Here is a 20248-nt window from a genome sequence, read left to right on the forward strand (position 1 = left end):
GCTTCCAACTCTGCACCAAGCTATTTATCACTCTGCTAGAAAGACGCTTCGATCTTAGAATTTCTTCTTCAGAAATCAGGCAGCTAAACTCAACATAGCTAAGTTTGGATGTTCGCACTGGTCCCTGGGACAGAAGATCCTGCCTGAGTGGAAGGAGGATGATGGGATCATGATCCATCAGACTAGGAGAGAACCATGACCTCTTGGGCCAATGGGGAGCAATCAGGATTAGCGTGGTGTCTTCCTTCATGTATTTCGATAAGACTCTCGGAATCAGATGAAGGGGCTGGAAAGGTTGAGGGTCCACGGACTCTGCAGAGCATTCATGGCTAATGGTTGGCAGTCTGGATCTAGGGGGGAAAAAAAGCCTCCAGTTTAGCATTTTTCTTGTTCCCAAATAGCTCCACCTTTGGCATTCCCCAGTAAGATACTAGCTATCTTCCCTGTCCCCGTCCCCTGCCGCCGGGACACAGACAGCCAAGGTTGGATGCCCTTCCATCCAACTCCATCACCGGGCACTGCAAAGAGGCAGGAGCGGGTACACTCCTGGCGCGGCGGAAGAAACTCGGGCCAGTACGGATAACCATTCAGGTATGTGTCCTGGGCAACCCTCGAGACGGGGCCTCCACTGAAATGTAGGGATTGGCTGAATTTTAAAGCATGTATGGGCAAGCTGATTGTACACAAGTTTAATCTATCAATCCACTTGTGTACGACCCCCCTGTTGGTTTTATTCTGAACGATCATTGCAACCAGCTATGGCACAAAACACTGATTTTTGTATTCTGCCAGAAGGGAAGGCTCCCCGCTGTCAGAATACAATAGCACAGCAGGAAGGATTCCCCATCCACCTTGAGTGTGTGATTGGGTATTGGCTGCCTTGCTGACATTTTAATGACTGCAGGATGCTCTGAAAACTCTTCAGGTAGCTTCCTAAAATTAGCTGGGATTTTGTTCTGGGCAGAACAGCAGCTGGCATGAGTGCAGAGGATGATGCTTCATAAATAAGACATTTCACTGCCATATTTTCTCATTCTGCCACTTACTGATTGACTTAATGCAGTCATTTTATTGATATTGTATCTTGTACATTGCAGGTACTTCTCAAATATAGAACAGTATTTCTGTAATAGCTAAGTTGTAAGGAATTGGCAGCTTGCCACAGTTAGATCATGTTAATCGATTGTATCTACGTCAAGGATGCAGATAATAGCCTCTGCTTGAGGGAATATCACAGCTGTTGATGTTGCAGAGCTGTACACAAGGCAGAGCCGCCTGCAGTGACAGAGGTGGCAGGATAGAGCTGCCTCCAAGTGATTGTGCAGATGCTGCTTCTAGCCTGGGCTGGGATCGCTAAATTATATAGTAGTGCTTTCAGTAGAAAAAAAATGAGGCATCCCAACATTTCTTAATGTTACATCTGATTTGCAGCAAAAGGTGATTTACCCTGAGAAATCTTTGTCTGCACTAACCTCACCTTGTGCTAGTGCATAAACAGCAAAACCAAAAAAGACCATGGAAGCAGACGGATATTTTTAAATCGGAGCTGGAATTGCCAAGTATTCTGTTACAGTGGTCCGTTTAATGTTAGGAAAGAGTTTTTAGGTAAGATTAGCTTAGTTTTAGGGGTTAAGGCTAAGCATTCAGAATTGATGTGCATCTAAGTGCTGCCTGAGTGACATTTTAGTTTGTTAAATCGCTGTGTATCATAAGCCATTAATATAATCGCCCAACTCGGCTCCACAGACATACAATATCCCAAAAATGTTAATACAATGTACAATATCGCTGCAGCATTCAATTCAATATACCCGAAACATGCAACACAATATAACAATAAAGGCGCTATGAACACAAAATGTGTGTCATATCAAATAAGCACCATTGTAGAAGCCAAAGGGACCAAGTCTGTGACATATAAAGAGATGTCAATCCTGCCACAGTTCTAAATAAACTCACTAAGTTTTGTCTTTCCACTGTGAATGGAAAGGGCTCCAGTAAAGATTAGTCCATCCTGCCACTAGTGCTCCAGCACCTCTCCCTAGCAGACTAGGACTCACCAGACAATAATGCCTCTCTTTTTACAGATTAACATAGAACACTTATACAGATGACTACTATCAAACATGGCTTCTGGTCCTGACTCTCCTCTCTTGTGGAACTCCCCATTTGGTGAACAAGATAGGGAAAAAAGGGGCCCCAATATCATAACACTGCTTAACTTGGAACTATAGGCAAAACTTTTTTTTTTACGTTTTGGCTAAAATAAGGGAGGGTTATAACCCCTTTTGGGTTTTTTCCACAATCTGTGTTCCATTGCAAAGATTTCCCTTCACTTCCTGTCCCATAACCAAGGAAGTGAGTGGAAATCCTTGCAAATTACGGAGTTCCTTGGGGACCCCCAGGTCACCAGAACTCCCCATTTAAAGAGATCCCCTTTTTTACTTTTCTGGGGACAACCCAAAATTTGGGATTTTCTTTTACTTTTACATTCAATAATTATGATAAACATGACAAACAGAGGGTGACTCTCCTTAACAGGGGCACAGATAACATTAAAAACTGACAAGCGTTCTAATCCCTCTCCACTTTGTCCAAAAAAAAAGTTTTGCCTTTAGGTGCACTTTAAAAACACACAAGAAACCAAAACAATCCAGCAATACTCAAGTAACTCAGCCTAATACAGCGCAAGTGGTGTGAATCCAGTCTAATAATAAGCCATTTTAGGTGTTTTGGGTCGGTCCTGGACCAGGTTTTGTTGCATTACTGCATTGTACATTGCAGAGAGCTCATGGACCTAGTTGTGGCTGTTTGGCAGGAGTGCCTGTATAAAAAAAAAAAAAAAAGTGAGGAATTGCAAATCATTTTCTATGTACAACAGGCACATACAGTATTTCAACTGCCATTTTCCTGTTTGGTGTTCAGTTTTATTTTGAGTTGATAGATTGTAATATTCTGTGGACCAATGAGCTTGGAGTTTGATTAAAAAGGTGTTTCTTAATCGTACATCACAGAGCACAGTGGACTTGATATACATGACTACTTGGGTTATGTTGCCACCTTCAGGTGAATGAAGACTGGCCAAAAAAGGCAGAAAGCTCCAACCAAGAATAGCCTTTACCACCTCAGCTAAGCCCAGCCTCTGTATTTTGGCTAGTGTTTTTAGGTGATGGAAGTCTCAACAGATGTGTTTGTGAGGATTTTCCTTGTAAGGGCTTAGTCCCCATTTCCTGGCCTGATTAAAAGTTGGTTCTGCCTCTTAGCGCTCAGCTGAGAACTGAAACCAGCTGAGCCTGCCCCTCACCAGCTCAGTGTTCCAGAAAGCGTTGGAGGGGCAGAGCGGAGAGTGGTGACTTATCAGCAGTCATGTAAAGAGAAAACTGGGAAGCACCACCTAAGTGCGGTAATAGGAGTACATTTATTTCAGAAACGTTAGGCAACTCACTTGCTAAAAAAAGAATTCTTGCTTGTAAATGATCATAAAACACCGCCGAACACCCCATCCTGCAGGGCCCGCTGATGGATGAAAGCACTGCTGCACGCTATATCCACAGGACTGGAGGAACTCTCTTGGAGCGCACCTTGGCAGCGGAAATGACGTCAACTCAGCACAGAGAACAGTGTGGATGACTACATGTTATGGAGCATGTGTGCTTCTTCCTTGGGGCCTGTGGATACAGCATGTGGCTTCCATCCATTAGTGGATCCTGCAATAAAATTTCTGTTTCTGAAATTCCTACCTTTCTCAAGGCTAGAAGGTTTCCCTCCCAGTAGGTCTCCTGTCCTATGTGGACAGTTTTTTCTAATTTTTTTTTTTTGCTGGTGTGAGGCACTATGTATCATCTTTTATAGTATGTTTTAGGGCACATTTCAGCTTTTCTCCAGTCTGGGGTGGAGACGTCTCTGACTTAAGTACCATCAAGGGACATATATCAGCCCTGGCCATTCTGCTTCAGAATCCTATTGTGCCCCCCCCCCTTCCCGTCTGGTACTATAACAAGGTCTTATCTATTTTGCAGACTTCTTTTCAGCCTCTGAGAAATTCCCTTGTCACTTCTTACACACAAGATTGCCTTTATGGTGGCAGTTAACTCTGCTTGTAGCATCTCTGTTTTGGCTGTGTTTTCCCTCAAGAAACCCTACTACTTCAACAGGTTGGGGTGATGTTTGAGGTCTCAGCCCTCTTTCTTACCTAAGGTGTTTTCTTAGTTTCACCTGAATCAGGATATTCTGTTATCTTTTTGTCCTAAGCATCTTAAAGAGAAGGTGCTTCACCCTTTGGATGTTGTTTAAGTGTATCTGAAGTCTACAGATTAATTTTGATCTTTTTTTCCAAGAGGGTCCTTGTAGTGGTCAGGCTTTGTCTCGATCTACTATTTCTAGGTGGACTTGTGAGCTTATTTCTCAGACCTTTGGTATCATAGAGCAAAGCTCATCCTAGATGCCCATTCCATCAGGAGTGTCATAGCATTACAGTCATAAAGGACAGTGGATCTTTATGGGTAGCATTGTTTTTAACTGGTCTTTCTACTTTTCTTTGTTTCTGAGTTGCAGAAAGAGAGCATTGGGATTTCTTTGTACGATTGAGACAAGTGTTGATCAGAATGCATAGACTTGATGGACAAACATTCACATTTGTGTGACCTGCCCTTGTCTTTAACTGCAGCAGTGCTGTAATTTTTAGTAGTTGTTTAGGAGACAAAATAGTGCTCACTTTACCATATGTTGTGTTTGTCCTTCTCACATAAATGGGCTTTAGTAGGCTTTATTTGGGGACGTTGGCCCACTTATTGTGGCACATCTAACGCTTGAAATAGAATAAAACACATTTAGAACAGAATACTTAGTATTGTAGAGTACAGCTTTCCGTGATGTTAAACCTTCATATTTTTTTCTTAAAATAAACACGTCATACATACCTGCTCTGTGAAATGGTTTTGCACAGAGCAGCCTCGATCCTCCTCTGCTCTGGTCCCCCGCTGGCAGTCTGGACTTCACCCCCTTGCCGAGGTCACCAAAGCAAGCCACTTGCTCTTGGGGCAAACCCATGTGCTTGCTCATGAGCCCTGCTCAGTAATTCCATAAAACACTTTGCTTCTTCTGCTGTATCTGAGCCAATGAGAAGCAAAAGAGCTGAGATAGCCTCAGCTCTTACGCACATCACTGGATCGAGATCAGGCTCAGGTATGTATTTTGGAGGGGGAGATAGTGTTAGGGTTTTTTTTTTTTGGTTTTTTTTTCTACCTTATTGCATTTTCTGCATTAAGGTAAAACATTTACGCTGTCTGTTACCCCTAACACCTAGCTGACTCCTATATCGATCCAGTGCTGAGCCTGTCTGCAAATCTTTTTTTTTTTTTTTTTTCCCCCCCTTACAGACTTTGCTGAGAACAGCGAGAGCCATTGGCTATAGATATAGACACACACATAGCCTGGCCTGGGAGCAAGCCCACACATCTGCCTCCATAGCAAGCGGATTGCCATGGGAGCAGACACCGAACGGAGTCTAGATCGCTGGCAGGGAACCCCAGAAGAGGAGGGAAGTATAAACCTGATTATTATTTTAATTAAAAAAAAAAAAAAAAGACTTTACATTCACTTTAACTTTTTCGGTACGGTCTATGATCTTCCAGTGGACATATGCATACATTTTTATTAAAAAAACAAAACAAAAAATGATTTAACTCCGGTGGCTTGTCCCCTGACTTCCTTTAGTTCTAGCACTTTAGCCTCTATCAGACTGTTCAGCATTTGACAGTTCTGTTGGTTGCCTGTGTCCCCCACCTCACTTTTCTTTCTTCCTCTATCACTAGCATCACTGCAGGACACAGTAGTGACATAGATACAATCTGGAAGAAGGAAACACATTATGCAGTGGGGAGCACAGACATCTGACATTCCCAGAAGTGTCTGATAGAGGCTAAAACTGATTGATAGTAGTAATAGTAGTAGACTTGGGCTGCCAGAGAGGTCAACATTGCAGTTAACGACTTTTTGGATTTTGCTAAGGTACTGACAGGGTCACTTTGAAATGATTGTACAGCTTCCCTTTTTTTTCCTTTAAAAATAATAAACATGTCATAGTTACCTGCTCTGTGCAATGGTTTTGCACAGAGCAGGCCCAATCTACCTCTTCATAGATCCCCCACCAATGCTCCTGGCTCCCCCCCCCACCCCCTTAGGAGTGTCCCCATAGCAAGCTGCTTGCTGTAGGGGCACTCATACGTGCTCACTTCCGAGCACCGCTATGATTGGCAGGAGCCAATGGCTCCCACTGCGGTGTCTGAGCCAGTGAGGAGGGAGAGAGCCAAAAGAGCCTCTGCTGTCTTGCACAGTGCTGGATTGAGCTTGGACTCTGGTATGTATATGGGGGGGGGGGGTCTCGGAAGGAGGCTACATGCAGGTTTTTTATCTTAATGCAGAGAATGCATTAAGAGGAAAAAAAACCCTTCTGCCTTTAGAACCACTTTAACTTCTAGAAAATATTTTTTCCCTTTTTAACCCACAGAGCGAGATCATTGTTTAAAGTTTTAGAGTCCTGAACGTGAAAGTCTTTTTATGTGACCTTCCTGTTGGAACAGAGTGTGTTTGAAAAACAGAATTATGCCAGGAAATGTTCATAGAGCCTCCTCTCTTTATTGACTAAGGGATAAAAATGGAAATCTTAGGAGACCTCAAGTCACAGCACATCAGCGACCAGCCATGAGTTTTCCAGCTCCAAAGTCACTTCTCTGACTTTAGGTCAGGTCTGTAGGGACAGCATTGCACAGTGTTCAGGGTAGTATGTTTATATTTTGTCAGGTTGGCCTTTGCAGAATTGCACCATGCTGTAAAATGTACTCATTGTGAATAAATCATCCCTGTTTTGGACCTGCAAATGTTTTCCTCCTAGAAATGTCTGCTTCCAATACCCATCTCTAGTTGTGGTTTTGTAACGGCATATTAAATTAAATCTGCTAGATATCCTAATATACAGTTTGCTTTTATCTTATCTTTCTATGTCACCCTGACTGCAGTGTCTTTTCCTCCTCTTTGTTTTAATCTCTATTTGTGCCATTAGCATTTTGCATCATTTTCACCAGAGTACTGGGGGAGATTTATTTTTGCTACCCAGCACAGACAGTGTGAAACAAGAGTATATCGAGAGGCATGTTATCACAGATTTATGGTGATGACTGATTTTTGAATTCTTTCCCTGACTGTACACAAGTTGCCCTGTGCCAGTATAACACACTCTTCAGATCACCTCTTGCAGGATAAGAGCACCTACAGGCAGACTAACATTATGTTCTATGGCAGAGAGGTTCTACATGTGCAGTATTGCAGTTTCCGGTTCCTAGGACAGAGGAGCAGTGCACATTCACTGTGCAGAGACTGTCATTTAGTAGGAAAGTATTTTTGATTACTTTGCAGATATGGGTAAAGGGGGGACGTTAGGAGCTTAATACCAGGCGTGCTTATTCTTTGTGTACATGTATTTTTAAAGGGAACCTGTCAGAATATAAATATGGGGCTGTCGTCATGGATACTCTTGACCTGTCTTCCTGCTCTTTGCTTGTAGAGTTGCTGTTTGAGATCAAGGATGTCCTGAGTTCCAAGTCAATGACTGCTGTCGAGAGAGGGAATATGGATGTACAGGGAGCCTATACAAGCCAGGGAAGGACATATGTGCTTTAGTCTGTTGGTGCCTGTAGTGGGAAATAAACCATGCAGCAAGGTGTCAGTGCTAATTCTTTTGACATATGTCAGCGGTAATGTTTATCTAAGCAGTATTATATACTGACCTAAAGAGAAATGCTCTGGTGATCATTGCTGTGCAGTCTGCCTGGCATCACACAGCCACTTATTTATAATTATTCCAGCCTGCTGGTTAAGCTCCAACCCACAAGTGCACACTGCAAACTTCATTTTAAAGCTAGGCCAGTTCAGTCTGTGACCTTGTTCATGGGAAATTAATTGAAATGATCACACCAGCCACTGCATTGCAACGCAGCAGCTGGTGTGCGGTGTGGTCCAGCTGGACCAGCACAGTATTGATGTGCAGATACCTGCACACTGCACTGTTCATTTTGTTAAACAAATTTTATTGAAATGTTTCCAGTGCACACCACCCACACACCACCACAACGCAGTGGTGTGAACCAGCCACACAGGAGACAAGGCATTTTGGAGGTGCAGTGGAACTGCACTGGAATAACCGCCCACTGCACTTGGTATGAATGGACTCCTAAAAGATCTTCATTTCAGGTGGTGTTCATTCTTATATTGTGGAAGGTATCTTTGCATTGCTTCTGTTCATATAACTTAACAGTGTTTTTCCTTTGTTCTAGGTCCTGTCGTTTACATGCTGGACCTTGCAGACAGACTGATATCCAAAGCGTGCCCTTTTGCTGCAGCTGGGATAATGGTGGGATCTATATATTGGACAGCTGTCACATATGGAGCAGTGACTGTAATGCAGGCAAGTCACATGTTTATCCATGACATCTCTCTGAAGCTCTTCTAACAACCAATTGAGCATCTGAGCAAAACCTCAAATATGCGCATGCGCACACACACACACGTCTATATATTTGGGCACAGTACTTTTCATACTTTTGGCTCTGCCACCAGAATAAATTAAAACGAAACAATCCAACTGAATTTGAAGTGCAGACTTTCAGCTTTAATTCAAGGGGTTGAACATAAAATATCAAGTACAAATTTTAGGAACTGCAACCATTTTTATACACAGTTCCTCCATTTTCAGGGGCTCAAATGTAATGAATATAATCATAAATAAAATGTTCATTTTTAATGTTTTGTTGAGAATCCTTTACTGACAATGACTGCCTGAAGTCTGACCAAAGACTGAGTTTCCTCCTTTCTGATGCTTTGCCAGGCTCTAACTGCAGCTGTCTTCAGTTGTTTTTTGTTTGTGGGTGTTTCTGCCTTTAGTTTTGCCATCAGCAAGTGAAATGCATGCTCAATTGGGTTGAGATTAGGTGATTGACTCTCCCATTGCAGAATATTCTACTTCTTTTCCTTCAAAAGCTCCTGGGTTTTTGCAGTGTGTTTTGGAACATTGTCTGTACAAGACCAGATAAGTGCCACCACTCTGCGTTAGGATAATAATGAAAGAGGGTAATAGCATGTCATCCTAACGCAGAGTGGTGGCACTTATCTGGTCCTGTACACTTTCTCACTGGTCACATACTTTGAATTTGTTGTATTTCACTTATTGGAGTTATTATTTCACAATATCACTAGTGGAGTTGTGTGGATCTTTAACTTCACGTGTTGATTTAGAATATTGTTTATATTATGTTTTACATCACTAGTGATTTTGCATGATATCACATATTATATTTTGAAAGATAATGCACTATATTTAGTTTATTTTTTTGAGGTATTTTGGATTGGAGTGACGAATCGGATATTTATCACAGCTGGAAGATTGGATAGTGTGGACAATTTTGGATTTTGTATTGTGGACAGTTTGATATATTGGGAATGAGGGGTAGGATTTGAGTTTTGGGGAAGGTTATAGAAAAGGTTTATGATAGTAAGGTGCATCACATAAGTGTATAAAACTTGCGAATAAAATGAACAGCAAATCGGCAAGCGATAAAGCAATCATGTCTGAGAGCAAAGGTGATAATAGGTGCACTGCAAGTGCGACTAAAATAATCAAATATTACTGATATAACTCATTCGTGGTTGCACATTGGTAATTATTGCAACATTAAAAATATATGTCCATAAAAGAAACTCAATTAAATCAGTGTCCATAGGATCATAAAGTGCAGGACTTGAATGTGAAATTAATCACACGGGAATCCACCACCTCCGTTAGATGTACACTCACCAGAAGGTCAATGATAACAGGCATATAGGTATATCACATCTGGAGGCATAGAGGCAGTCAGAGGGTTAAACAAACTGCTCCGTCAGAGGCATAGATGGAAGAGGAACTCTTGTCCTAGGGAAGATAGCTCATGTGACGATTGTGCGCAATAGAGATATGAACGCTGTACGTGACAGCCATCTTGTTAAGGTCTCAGCCATGTTGTTTTTCATTTACAATCAGCGCTCTCCTTTCCTCCCTCCTCTTGAAATGGAATTTGTAGCTGTAAGTTGTAACTTCAAAAGAGCCTCTTATCACAATCTTCGGTCCCAATCAGGGGGGTTAGGCTCCTCCATTACAAGGGTGCCAGGCAGGCCACATTGGAGGATCAACAGCCTGTGTCTAAGTTTGTCCGAGAGCTTCCACTTGCCTCACAGACTGTGAGTCTCTCTCTCTCCACTTCCTTGACACGTGAGTATAGATCTATGCTTGTCCCAAGCATGTTTGAAGCTATTTACTGTTGACTGGCTCACTACCTCTGCTGGATGTTTATTCCAAGTATCAACTACCCTTTCAGTAAAATAGTACTTTCTGAGATTAGTTTTGACCTTTCCTCCATTTAGTTTAAGGTCATGTCCCCATGTTCTTCATTTTGGTTTCGTGTTGACAATACTACCCTCCTGAACCTTATTCACCCCCTTGATGTATGTAAAGGTTTCAATCATGTCTCTCCTTTCACTTCTTTTCTCCAGACTATACATGTTAAGTTCCTGAAGTCAATCTTGATATGTTTTACCGCCCCCCCAAACTTTTACCATTTTTGTTACCCATCTTTGGACTCATTCTATCTTATCAATATGTTTTTGTAAGTAAGGTCTCCAGAACTGGACAAAGTATTCTAAATGAGGTCTAACTAAAGATCTATATAGGGGAATCCGGACCTCCTTCCTCCTGCTGGTGACCCCTCTAGTGGTGCATTCTAGAATTCTATTCACATTCCCCACTGCCTGGCCACACTGTTTGCTCATTTTGCATTCTTCTGAAATAAATACCCCCAAGTCCTTTTCCTCTGGAGTGCTGGCCAACACTGTACCCCCAATGTTGTACTCCTCTCAAGGGATTCTTTTTCCCTAGGTGCATTATTTTACATTTAGAAACATTGAAATGCAATTTGCATTTTTTTGACCAATCTTCCAGCATTGCCAAATCATGTTCCATGTTGCAGACACCTCCAGGGGTATGAACCCTATTGCACACTTTTGTGCCATCAGCAAACAGACCTACCTTATCCAACAAACCTTTAGTTATATCACTTGCATATTGATTAAATAGAGCAGGACCTAGTACAGAGCCTTGTGGTACACTACTAGTGACTGGTCTCTGTTCCGAGTGAACCCCATCTACTACCACACTCTGGTATCCTTTAGCCAGCTGCATATCCACTGAACCACCGAAGGGCTAAGTCCTAGCTTGTGCAACTTTTCTATCAGATCATTATGTGCAACTGTATCAAATGCCTTACTGAAATCAAGGTATGTCCACAGCACCACCCTGTCCAAAACATTGGTAATATAGTCAAAAAGTCCAATCAGATTAGTCTGACATGATCTGCCCTCGGTAAAGCCATGCTGATTTGGATCCATCAAGTTGTGTGTTTTTAAGTGATCAATGATCCTTCTTTTTCAGTGATTCCATTAACTTGACTACAACTGATGTTTAACTCACTGGCCTGTAATTGCCAGCTTCTACCTTGCTGCCCTCCTTGTGGTTAGGTACATTAGCTGTCAGCCAGTCAGGAACCTCTCCTGTTAGAAGAGATTGATTAAAGAGATCAGTTAATGGTCCAGCAACTATACCTCGAAGTACCATCAGGGCCCATCGCTTTATTAATCTTTAACCGAGCCAGTTCCTCTGCTACCTCTGTCTCTGGATATCCTGAACATGAACCATCATTACCAGAACCAGTATGATTTCCCAACTTATTTTTGTTAGTATAATTTATTTCTGAGAAGACTGAACAAAAGCAAATGTTTAAGTGGATTGCTACATCCAGGTCTCCCTTAACATAAGTGTTGTGCCCAGTTTTCATTTTAGTGATCCCATCATATTTTTTCTTTTTATCACTAATGTACCTAAAAAAAAGGTTTTATCTCCTTTTCTTAACCACTTGCCTACCAGGCACTTATACCCCCTTCCTTACCAGGCCAATTTTCAGCTTTCAGCGCTGCCGCACTTTGATTGACAATTGCGCGGTCATGCAACATTGTACCCATATGAAATTTTGATCATTTTTTTCTCACAAATAGAGCTTTCTTTTGGTGGTATTTAATCGCCACTGGACGCTTTACTTTTTGCGCTATAAATATAAATTGCAAAAAATTTGAAAAAAAAAAAAGTTTATTTGTTTCTTTTATAAAATTTTTTAAACAGGTATTTTTTCTCCTTCACTGATGTGCGTTGATGAGGCAGCACTGATGGGCACTGATAGGCAGCACTAAAGGGCACTGATAGGCAGTACTAATGAGGTGGCACGGATAGGCGGCACTGATAGACAGCACTAATTAGGGGTCACGGATAGGCGGCACTGATTATGGGTACTGATAGACGGCACTGACTGGCATCACTGCTGGGCACTGACTGGTGGCACTGACTGGCACAACCCCTGGGCACTGACTGGTGGCACTGACTGGCAGCACTGCTGGGCTGCACTGGTGGGTGGCACTGGTGGGCAGCACTGGTGGGTGGGCACAGGTGGGTGGCACTGGTGGGCACAGGTGGGTGGGCACAGGTGGGTGGCACTGCTGGGCACATGTAGGTGGCACTTCTGGGCACAGGTAGGTGGCACTGCAGAGTGGCACAGGTGGGGGCACTGCAGAGTGGCACAGGTGGGGGCACTGCTGGGCACGGGTGGGCGGAGCTAGTGGGCGCACTGCTGGGCGGAACTTGCGGGTGTCACTGCTGGGCACCGATCATCAGGGCACTGATCATCAGTGCCCTGATGATCGGTGCCGATCCCCGCTCTGACAACTGCCGCTCTGACAACTGCCGGTTCTCGGCAGTACTTTCCTCACGATCTGACAGCGTGAGGAAAGTGCAGCCGAGAACCGGCACTTGCATTTCCCTGTGATCAGCGTGTCATTGGACACCGCTGATCACGTGGTAAAAGGCCGCTGTGATTGGCCTTTTACCACATCACGTGATCAGCTGTGTCCGTAGGACACAGCGATCACGGAGATCGCTGGGTGCGCGCCCCCTGGGGCGTGCAGGAGAGCGCGTTCTGGGAGGACGTCATATGACGTCCACCCAGAACTAGCCGGCCGCGGTGAAGCCGTCATTCGGCTATGCGCGGTCGGCAAGAGGTTAATAGATTTAGCAATTTCCTCCTTTTTTCTGTGCTTTGGCAGCACTGATAATTCGATTGGCTTCCCTTTTGTCTATGCTTATACTCTTCTCTGTCAGCTACACCTCCTATTTCTTTGAATCCTCCTATATGCTGATTTTTTTTTTTTTCATTTTACTATCCTACTTATCTCTTTAGTGAACCATATTCGTCTTTTCTTCCGTTTATTCTTACTAACTTGGCTGACATATAATCTAGTTGCCTCCAGGGTGGTAGACTTTAACAGGGCCCACTGATTGCTTACTCCTGTCATTTTACTCCAACCATTCAAATGTTTTTTTTTTTATTTTTAGAAATTCACCCATTTCAGCAAAATTCATCTTTTTGAAATCTAAAACTTTTTGTATATGACTTTTCAGTCCTTATTTTATTATCAAACCAAAGAGATTGGTGATCACTAGAACTCAAATTTTCTCCCACCTCAACAGTAGACAGTCGATCCCCATTTGTCAGTACTAGCTCTAGATAGAATATGATCGCCTTGGGTTGAACTTTTTACTAACTGTTTTATTTTTTTATTATAACTTTTATTACATTTTTTCAATACAAAAGAACAAGAATTAGGTATGAGGTACTGTGTAGGGCAAAAGGGAATGGGGGCTTGGGTATGCCTAATGTTAAGAAATATTATCAAGCAGTGATATCACGAATAATAGATTAGATATTTAATTCACAAGGGAAAGGTTGGGTGAATATGGAAGGGATTTTGAGTAAAGGACAGTTAGGGAAGATGGTTTGGGTACCACATAAATATTGCACATTAGACATGAATATTAGTACAGTAACAAAGAAAGTTTTAAGTGTTTGGGATAGAATGTATAAGCAATAGGGATGAAAATACAATTCAGTTATGATTCCCTTGGCGGGAATGGAGCATTTTATCCCAGGGAAGGATAATATTTCTGGGAAATGGATTAAAGATAAGAACGCACGTTTGAAGGATATAGTGAATAAGGGGAAATTGCACATGTTTTCAGATTTAAAGAAAAAAAAAAAAGATTGATTTTTCACATTAGATGAGTGGTGGTATGGCCCATTAGGTCATTTTGTCTCAGTGCCTCCACAACCACTGAGGACGTCAGAGGATCTGTATCCATTTGAAAAACTGCTGAATGTAACTACAGTTCCTAAACAGGGCACCTACAGGATTTATAAGATTCTTATAGATATGGAGGGCACTGATCCTCCCGAGTTCTTGGAAAAATGGGAAGAGGAGCTTGGAACAAAATTAAATGAGCAACAAAAGAATAAAATATTTTAATTAACACATGAATGTGCACAGTCGTAATTAATTATAAATATTTGGCTAGATGGTATATTACACCGAGTAAGGCACATGAACAACAAGTAGATGTTTCACCTTTGTGTTGGAGAAGATGTGTGGAAAAGGGAACAATGGTACACACATGGTGGGATTGCCCGAAAATACAGGATTACTGGAAGGGAATATCACAATATATTCAGAAAATAATGTGGGATTACTGTACAGAGAGACTTGGGAACATGTTTATTTTATAAATTTGAACCTTTAGTAAAACTGCATAAGAACAGGGTACTATATCATCTAATCAGTACGGCTAAGAGCTTGATTCCCAAATTCTGGCTAGCCCCAGATGCACCAAGAATAAATGACTGGTTTAACAGAGTGGAAAATATTTACAGGATGGATGAGTTGTGTCTTACTGAGGAAGATAGAATAGAAAAATTTAGGAAAGCATGGAGTATATAGTTAATTTTCGCAATATCTAAAATATATCTGGAACTGGCTGGAATATAGGTGGAAGAGTATTAGAGGGAGTTCTAATGGAGTACCCGACCAGAGAGAAGGAGATAGAAGGGAAGGGATACAGATATAGATAGATTATCTTGAGAATAGGATAGAAACTAGGGATTTGGAGGGGGGGGGGGAGAGTGGGGTAGGGGATAAGATGATGCAATAGGAATTTTATGTACTAGTAAAGTTCTTTTTATTCTTGTATGCATTAGATACTCTTTTTGTATTGAAAAAATTGACTAACTGTTTTAGAGAAAATCCATTCAGTCCTTCCATTACATCCCTGCTCCTGCTTGTAATAGCAGTTTGAGAATTCCGGTTAATATCGGGCATGTTGAAGTCACCCATAATCAAAACCTCCCCCTTCATTGCCATTTGAGTTCTCTACTCTATCAACAAGTTATAATCTTCAGTCTGTCTTGGGGGTCTGTATATTACACCAATTCTAAGGGAAGATCCCTCTCTGGTTGGAAGGCAGATCCAGAGGGTTTCAACTATCTCATTTGTTTTTTGTTTTTTTTAATTAATGTTAGCCTTATGCTGTTTTTAACATGTATGGCAGCTCTACCTCCCCTGTTCCCTACTCTTTCTAGTATATAATTTTTTTGAAGTCATTTAAATTCTTGAACCACGTCTCTGTAATTACAACAAGGTCCAAGTTGTCCCTAGATATAAGAGCTGTCGGCTCACAAAGCTTGTTGCCTGAACTACGAGCGTTCGTGCACATGACATGATAAACATTGCTATATGCTGCCTTATTTTTACCACCAGAAACTTTTTTAACTGGAGTGACTCCCATCAACCCAGTCCTTAGCAACCCAATCCATTACATTTGTTTCAATCTGCTGGGGACAGAAATGCTCCTCAAGAATTAACATCTCAGCCCCCATTTCTCAGTTTAAATGCATGTCCAAAAAACTCCTAAATTCCATACTAAGCTTAGTGCCCTTGTGTGAAGGATACAGACCATTTCTTTTGTATAGCTCAATGTCAGACCACCTGATAGCATCATGACTAACAACCAAAACCTTCAGCTTTGTACCAATCCTTCAGCCAAACTTTGAATTCTGCTATATAAAGTACTTTCTCTTGTTGTCCATTATGCACAGGTAAGACCTCCGAAAATGTAATAGTATGCCCTAACTGTTGAAGATCCTGTCTGAAAAACTGAAATCCTTCTGTACAGAACACACATCATTTTGGGACAAATCATTTGTGTCAAGGTGCACAACAACATCAACATTGCACCATTTACTAGCTTTTTTGACAATTCTTAAAATGCGCCTTTATACTCCATATGGTATCTGCATGTAGGATGGTGCTTTTATTATAGCATTGATTTAGCCTTTATTTTACCCTACAAGGATAATATATTGCTTACAGTTGTTTTGTTGCCCGGTGTTGACACCATGGGGGGAATTAACAGAGCGGTGCAGGCATAAAGCCTGTACCACTTTTCTATAAAGAGAAAACTGAGCAGATCCTGAGTGTGGTCTACAAAGGGTTGCAGATCCCATTGTTAGGAATGATCTTCTCTGTTTCCTATGTTGTGTGTTCTCCAGACTCTGCATACAGACCCTGCCTTTCCAGCTCCTGCCCCTTTGGTCTACCAAGAAGGAGGACTGTTAATCTTGTGTTTGCCATGGTTAACATAATGGCATTTTGTCAGGAAAAGGAGCTTTTCCCTGTCTATATACAGGCTCCGCTTGTGCAGTGCTTATACTGCACAGTCAGAAAGTCATGTGAGCTGTTCACAGACAGTTCACATCTAATATTCCAGGTCCAATCTTATTATTATTATAATGCTCAGTTTAGTGTGTATTGCTAGAGTGTTTTTTTTTTTTTCTCTTGGGAGAGTGCATGTGATCAGTACGGGGCCAAGCAGCACTGTCCAGACAGAGGTCAGGGGTTTTGCATCCTCCTAGAGCAGAAAGAAAACTCCTCCTACAAGCTTTAACCAGTACTCTGCTGAACACTGCTAGCAGTCACAAGACTGCTCTAACTGCTGATGAGAAAAGGTATTCATCAGTTTATATTTACTAAAATAAATACATTTCCATGTTCTGTGTACTGTGGGAGACCGAGTATAGTGAATGCAGGATCCTGGGTTTAGTATCACATTAAGTTTTACTGCAAATGAAAGTTTACATTACAAGTTAATAAAGTCCTGGTTTGATGTGACAGTAGTTGTGTGCTTAGGCCGGTGTGTGTGTGTGTGTGTGTGTGTGTGTGTGTTATTAAGAAGCTTTTCTTAAATAAGATACATTTTAATTATCAGTCTCAAGATGTTAGCAAGCCGTTGCCCCGAAAAAATCGCAGGAATGTAGCAGGCAATGTATATAAAATCCCAGCAGTATCATTAGCCACTCTTTTATTTGTTCTCTTAGGATATAATCAGTAGATGAGAATTTACATCTGTGTGCAGACAGCTGTGCCACTCTGATACCAATCTATGATGCTGCCCTTTCTGCTAAGAAACACAAGTAGATACTAAGACAAACCCTCTGACTGCCAAAAAAGCTTGGGAATTGATATTGCTTTCTGGTAAAATCAGGTTCAATAGTTCTTGTAGCTCCAACATCTTCTGCAACACCTTACTGAAAACCTTACACTATTCATAGCAGGCCTGGAGAAGCTTTCAAGTTAATGTCCCTGCCAGGCATAAAGACTTGCTCAGGCCAATTCAGAGAGAAGCTGATTAACTTTCCTGTGTGTTTTGGAGTGTAGGAGGACAACAAAGCCCACACAGATTAGCATAAACCCATATAGATGCAGGGATTGTATGCAAACTCCAAGTAGGCAGTGGCCCTAGCCAGTGGCGGACTGACAACTCATGGGGCCCCGGGCAATAGGGAGTCATGGGGCCCCCTACTGACCCCGGGCCCTCGGGCAATGCCCGAGTTTCCAGATGGTCAGTCTGCCCCTGCCCCTAGCATTAGGCAGCATACTCAAGATCTAAGCTGCTATGTAGGCCCACCAAGTTAGTCTTCAGCTGCTGAAGGAGACCGAGACTATTTAAAGTGTAAATAAAAACTAAAGAGTGTAACTTCGTCTTGAACAGAATGGAGAGGGATTGGAACACCTGTCCATTTTAAGTGCTGCCTGTGTCCCTGTTAGGGAGATTTACCCTTTTCTATTTGTCCTGATTATCATCGAAAATAAAATAAAATCCAAAATTTTGGATTGACATCAGAACACACCAGTAGAGGGAAAATCTTCCAATGGGGACACTAGTTCTGGAGACTCGCCATGATTCCTTTTGTTCTGGAAGGATTTCTTTTCACTTCCTCTTTTGGCTATGGAACAGGAAGTGAAGGGAAATCTCCCCAATGGGACAAAGATGACAAAAATTTGAGGGGGGTTATAACCCTTCCTTACTCTATCCAAATGGAGAAAATACAAGTTTTGCTTTTTAGGTACACAATTTAATTTTCAGTTTTTCCAATTTTATTCACAGTTCAGGTCCCTAACAGTTGTTTTCCTAAGCCCTGATGAAACTTGTCACTTGAAACGTGTTGGAAATATTTGGAATAAAACTTCATTTTTGGATTTTAATATTTCGGTGTGGTGCTCCAATCTTCTGAACACCTATTACACCATTTAGTCCTGACAGTGCTTGCTTGTATTTACTAGGACTGTTCACTTTTTTTTATTGACCATGTAAAGAGGAAAAGCACTTTTAAAGGAGCCTTAATGGACACTTCCTTTACTGCATAGCTTGTTGGTTCTTTGTGCAATTTGGCTTCTTTATCCTAAATCGGGGGGTCTCCAAACTTTCTAAACTAAGGGCCAGTTTACTGTCCTTTTAGTTTTTACAGGGGCCAGACTGTGGCCAGTGGAGAAGAAATTTGTCTTGTCAGTAAAAGTAAACAAGGCCCCATCATTGGTGTCAGTGGGAGGAATAGTGTCCCATCATTGGTGTCAGTGGGAGGAATAGTGCCCCATCATTGGTGTCAGTGGGAGGAATAGTGTCCCATCATTGGTGTCAGTGGGAGGAATAGTACCCCATCATTGGTGTCAGTGGGGGGGAATAATGTCTTGTGTTACAGGGAAGAATAATGCCCCAAGGGCCGGATAGAGATAAGCAAAGGGCCACATCCGGGCCCTGGGTCGCAGTTTAGAGACCACTGTCCTAAATCATCAGACCTCATTTTCCAAAGCTACAATTATTTCAGATTCACTTTCTGATACACAAATGTGACCTTCCTGCTATCAGAGAAGCTTCTTCCTGCAGCACCCGGGGGGTAAAAACACATGATTGAGACTTAATTTTTTCCACTCCCCTAATTGCTTCCCCTTAAGCTACAAAAAACAGTGCATGGTTGGTATACATAATCTGTGGCATGCGAAAAATTATCCTCTATTGCATTTGGTGGCCAATACTGCCAATCAAATGTAGCTTATTCAAGTAAATGTGGCTGCAGCTCAGTGAGTTAAGAGGAGGCAACATTATGCCTCCCCAGCACCTGTCAAACACTCTTTGGAAAGTAATGCATTACAGATCGCTCTTCACAGGGCCAAGCTCATAGAAATGAATTCTTAAAGCAGAACTCTGGTTAAAATGTTTATTTTCCCCATGCAGTGGGGATGTGCCCATACATGGGTTACGCGCTCGTTTTGTCCAGGGGCTCATGTAAAATCTGTACTTACCAATTCCGCCGATCCTCTGGAAAACCGCCCTCCTCCATGTCCAATGGTGGACTGTTCTTGCTATGCTCATGTCCGGAGCTGGCCTATGGGCATGATGACGTCAGGAATATTCCATTCACAAGACTGCTGACATGCAGGGGGACAGCAGTGTGGGCACAGCCCCCCCTGCATTGGAAAATAATAACTTTGCCCGGATTTCTTCTTTAAAGTCATTCAGTTAGGATTTACTTTGTTGCCTACAAATGGTGAAGCAGTGTGTGTCTGTATGGTTGGTAGAAGCAGATGACTAAACCCTAGAACAGCTGATTGCACTTTGCTTGGGCCTGCTTTCTATTAGACATTCAGGTGAATGCACGCTGAAGCACATGGGAATGCGCGTCTGTCGGCACAAGTATTTCCTGCTGTGGGAGCAGTTATCTGCAGTTTTGTTTCAATCTGCCAGTATGCTAGGGACAGTGGACAGTCCCACCCCATCACCTGAGATCCTATACAATGGCATCTCAAGGGAGTTTCATCTAATGGCAATGCTTGTGTTTATACAGCTATTGGTAGATAATAACTGGCATTAGCCACTGAACCATAAAAACCATAAATTTCC

General features: G+C 42.1%; 1 protein-coding gene across 1 annotated transcript in view; it reads left to right on the plus strand.

Annotated features, from left to right (window-relative positions):
- The window catches only part of MARCHF5 (membrane associated ring-CH-type finger 5), an 82744-nt gene that overhangs the window by 46643 nt on the left and 15853 nt on the right, over positions 1-20248 (plus strand). Inside the window, exon 3 of the mRNA XM_089690294.1 lies at positions 8331-8461. Coding sequence (XP_089546420.1) covers positions 8331-8461 — 131 coding nt within the window. The remainder of the gene's footprint in view (positions 1-8330; positions 8462-20248) is intronic.

The sequence above is a fragment of the Staurois parvus genome, unplaced genomic scaffold (assembly GCF_062004578.1).
Source record: "Staurois parvus isolate SC_StPar_1 unplaced genomic scaffold, SC_StPar_1.0 ptg000525l, whole genome shotgun sequence".
NCBI lineage: Eukaryota > Metazoa > Chordata > Amphibia > Anura > Ranidae > Staurois > Staurois parvus.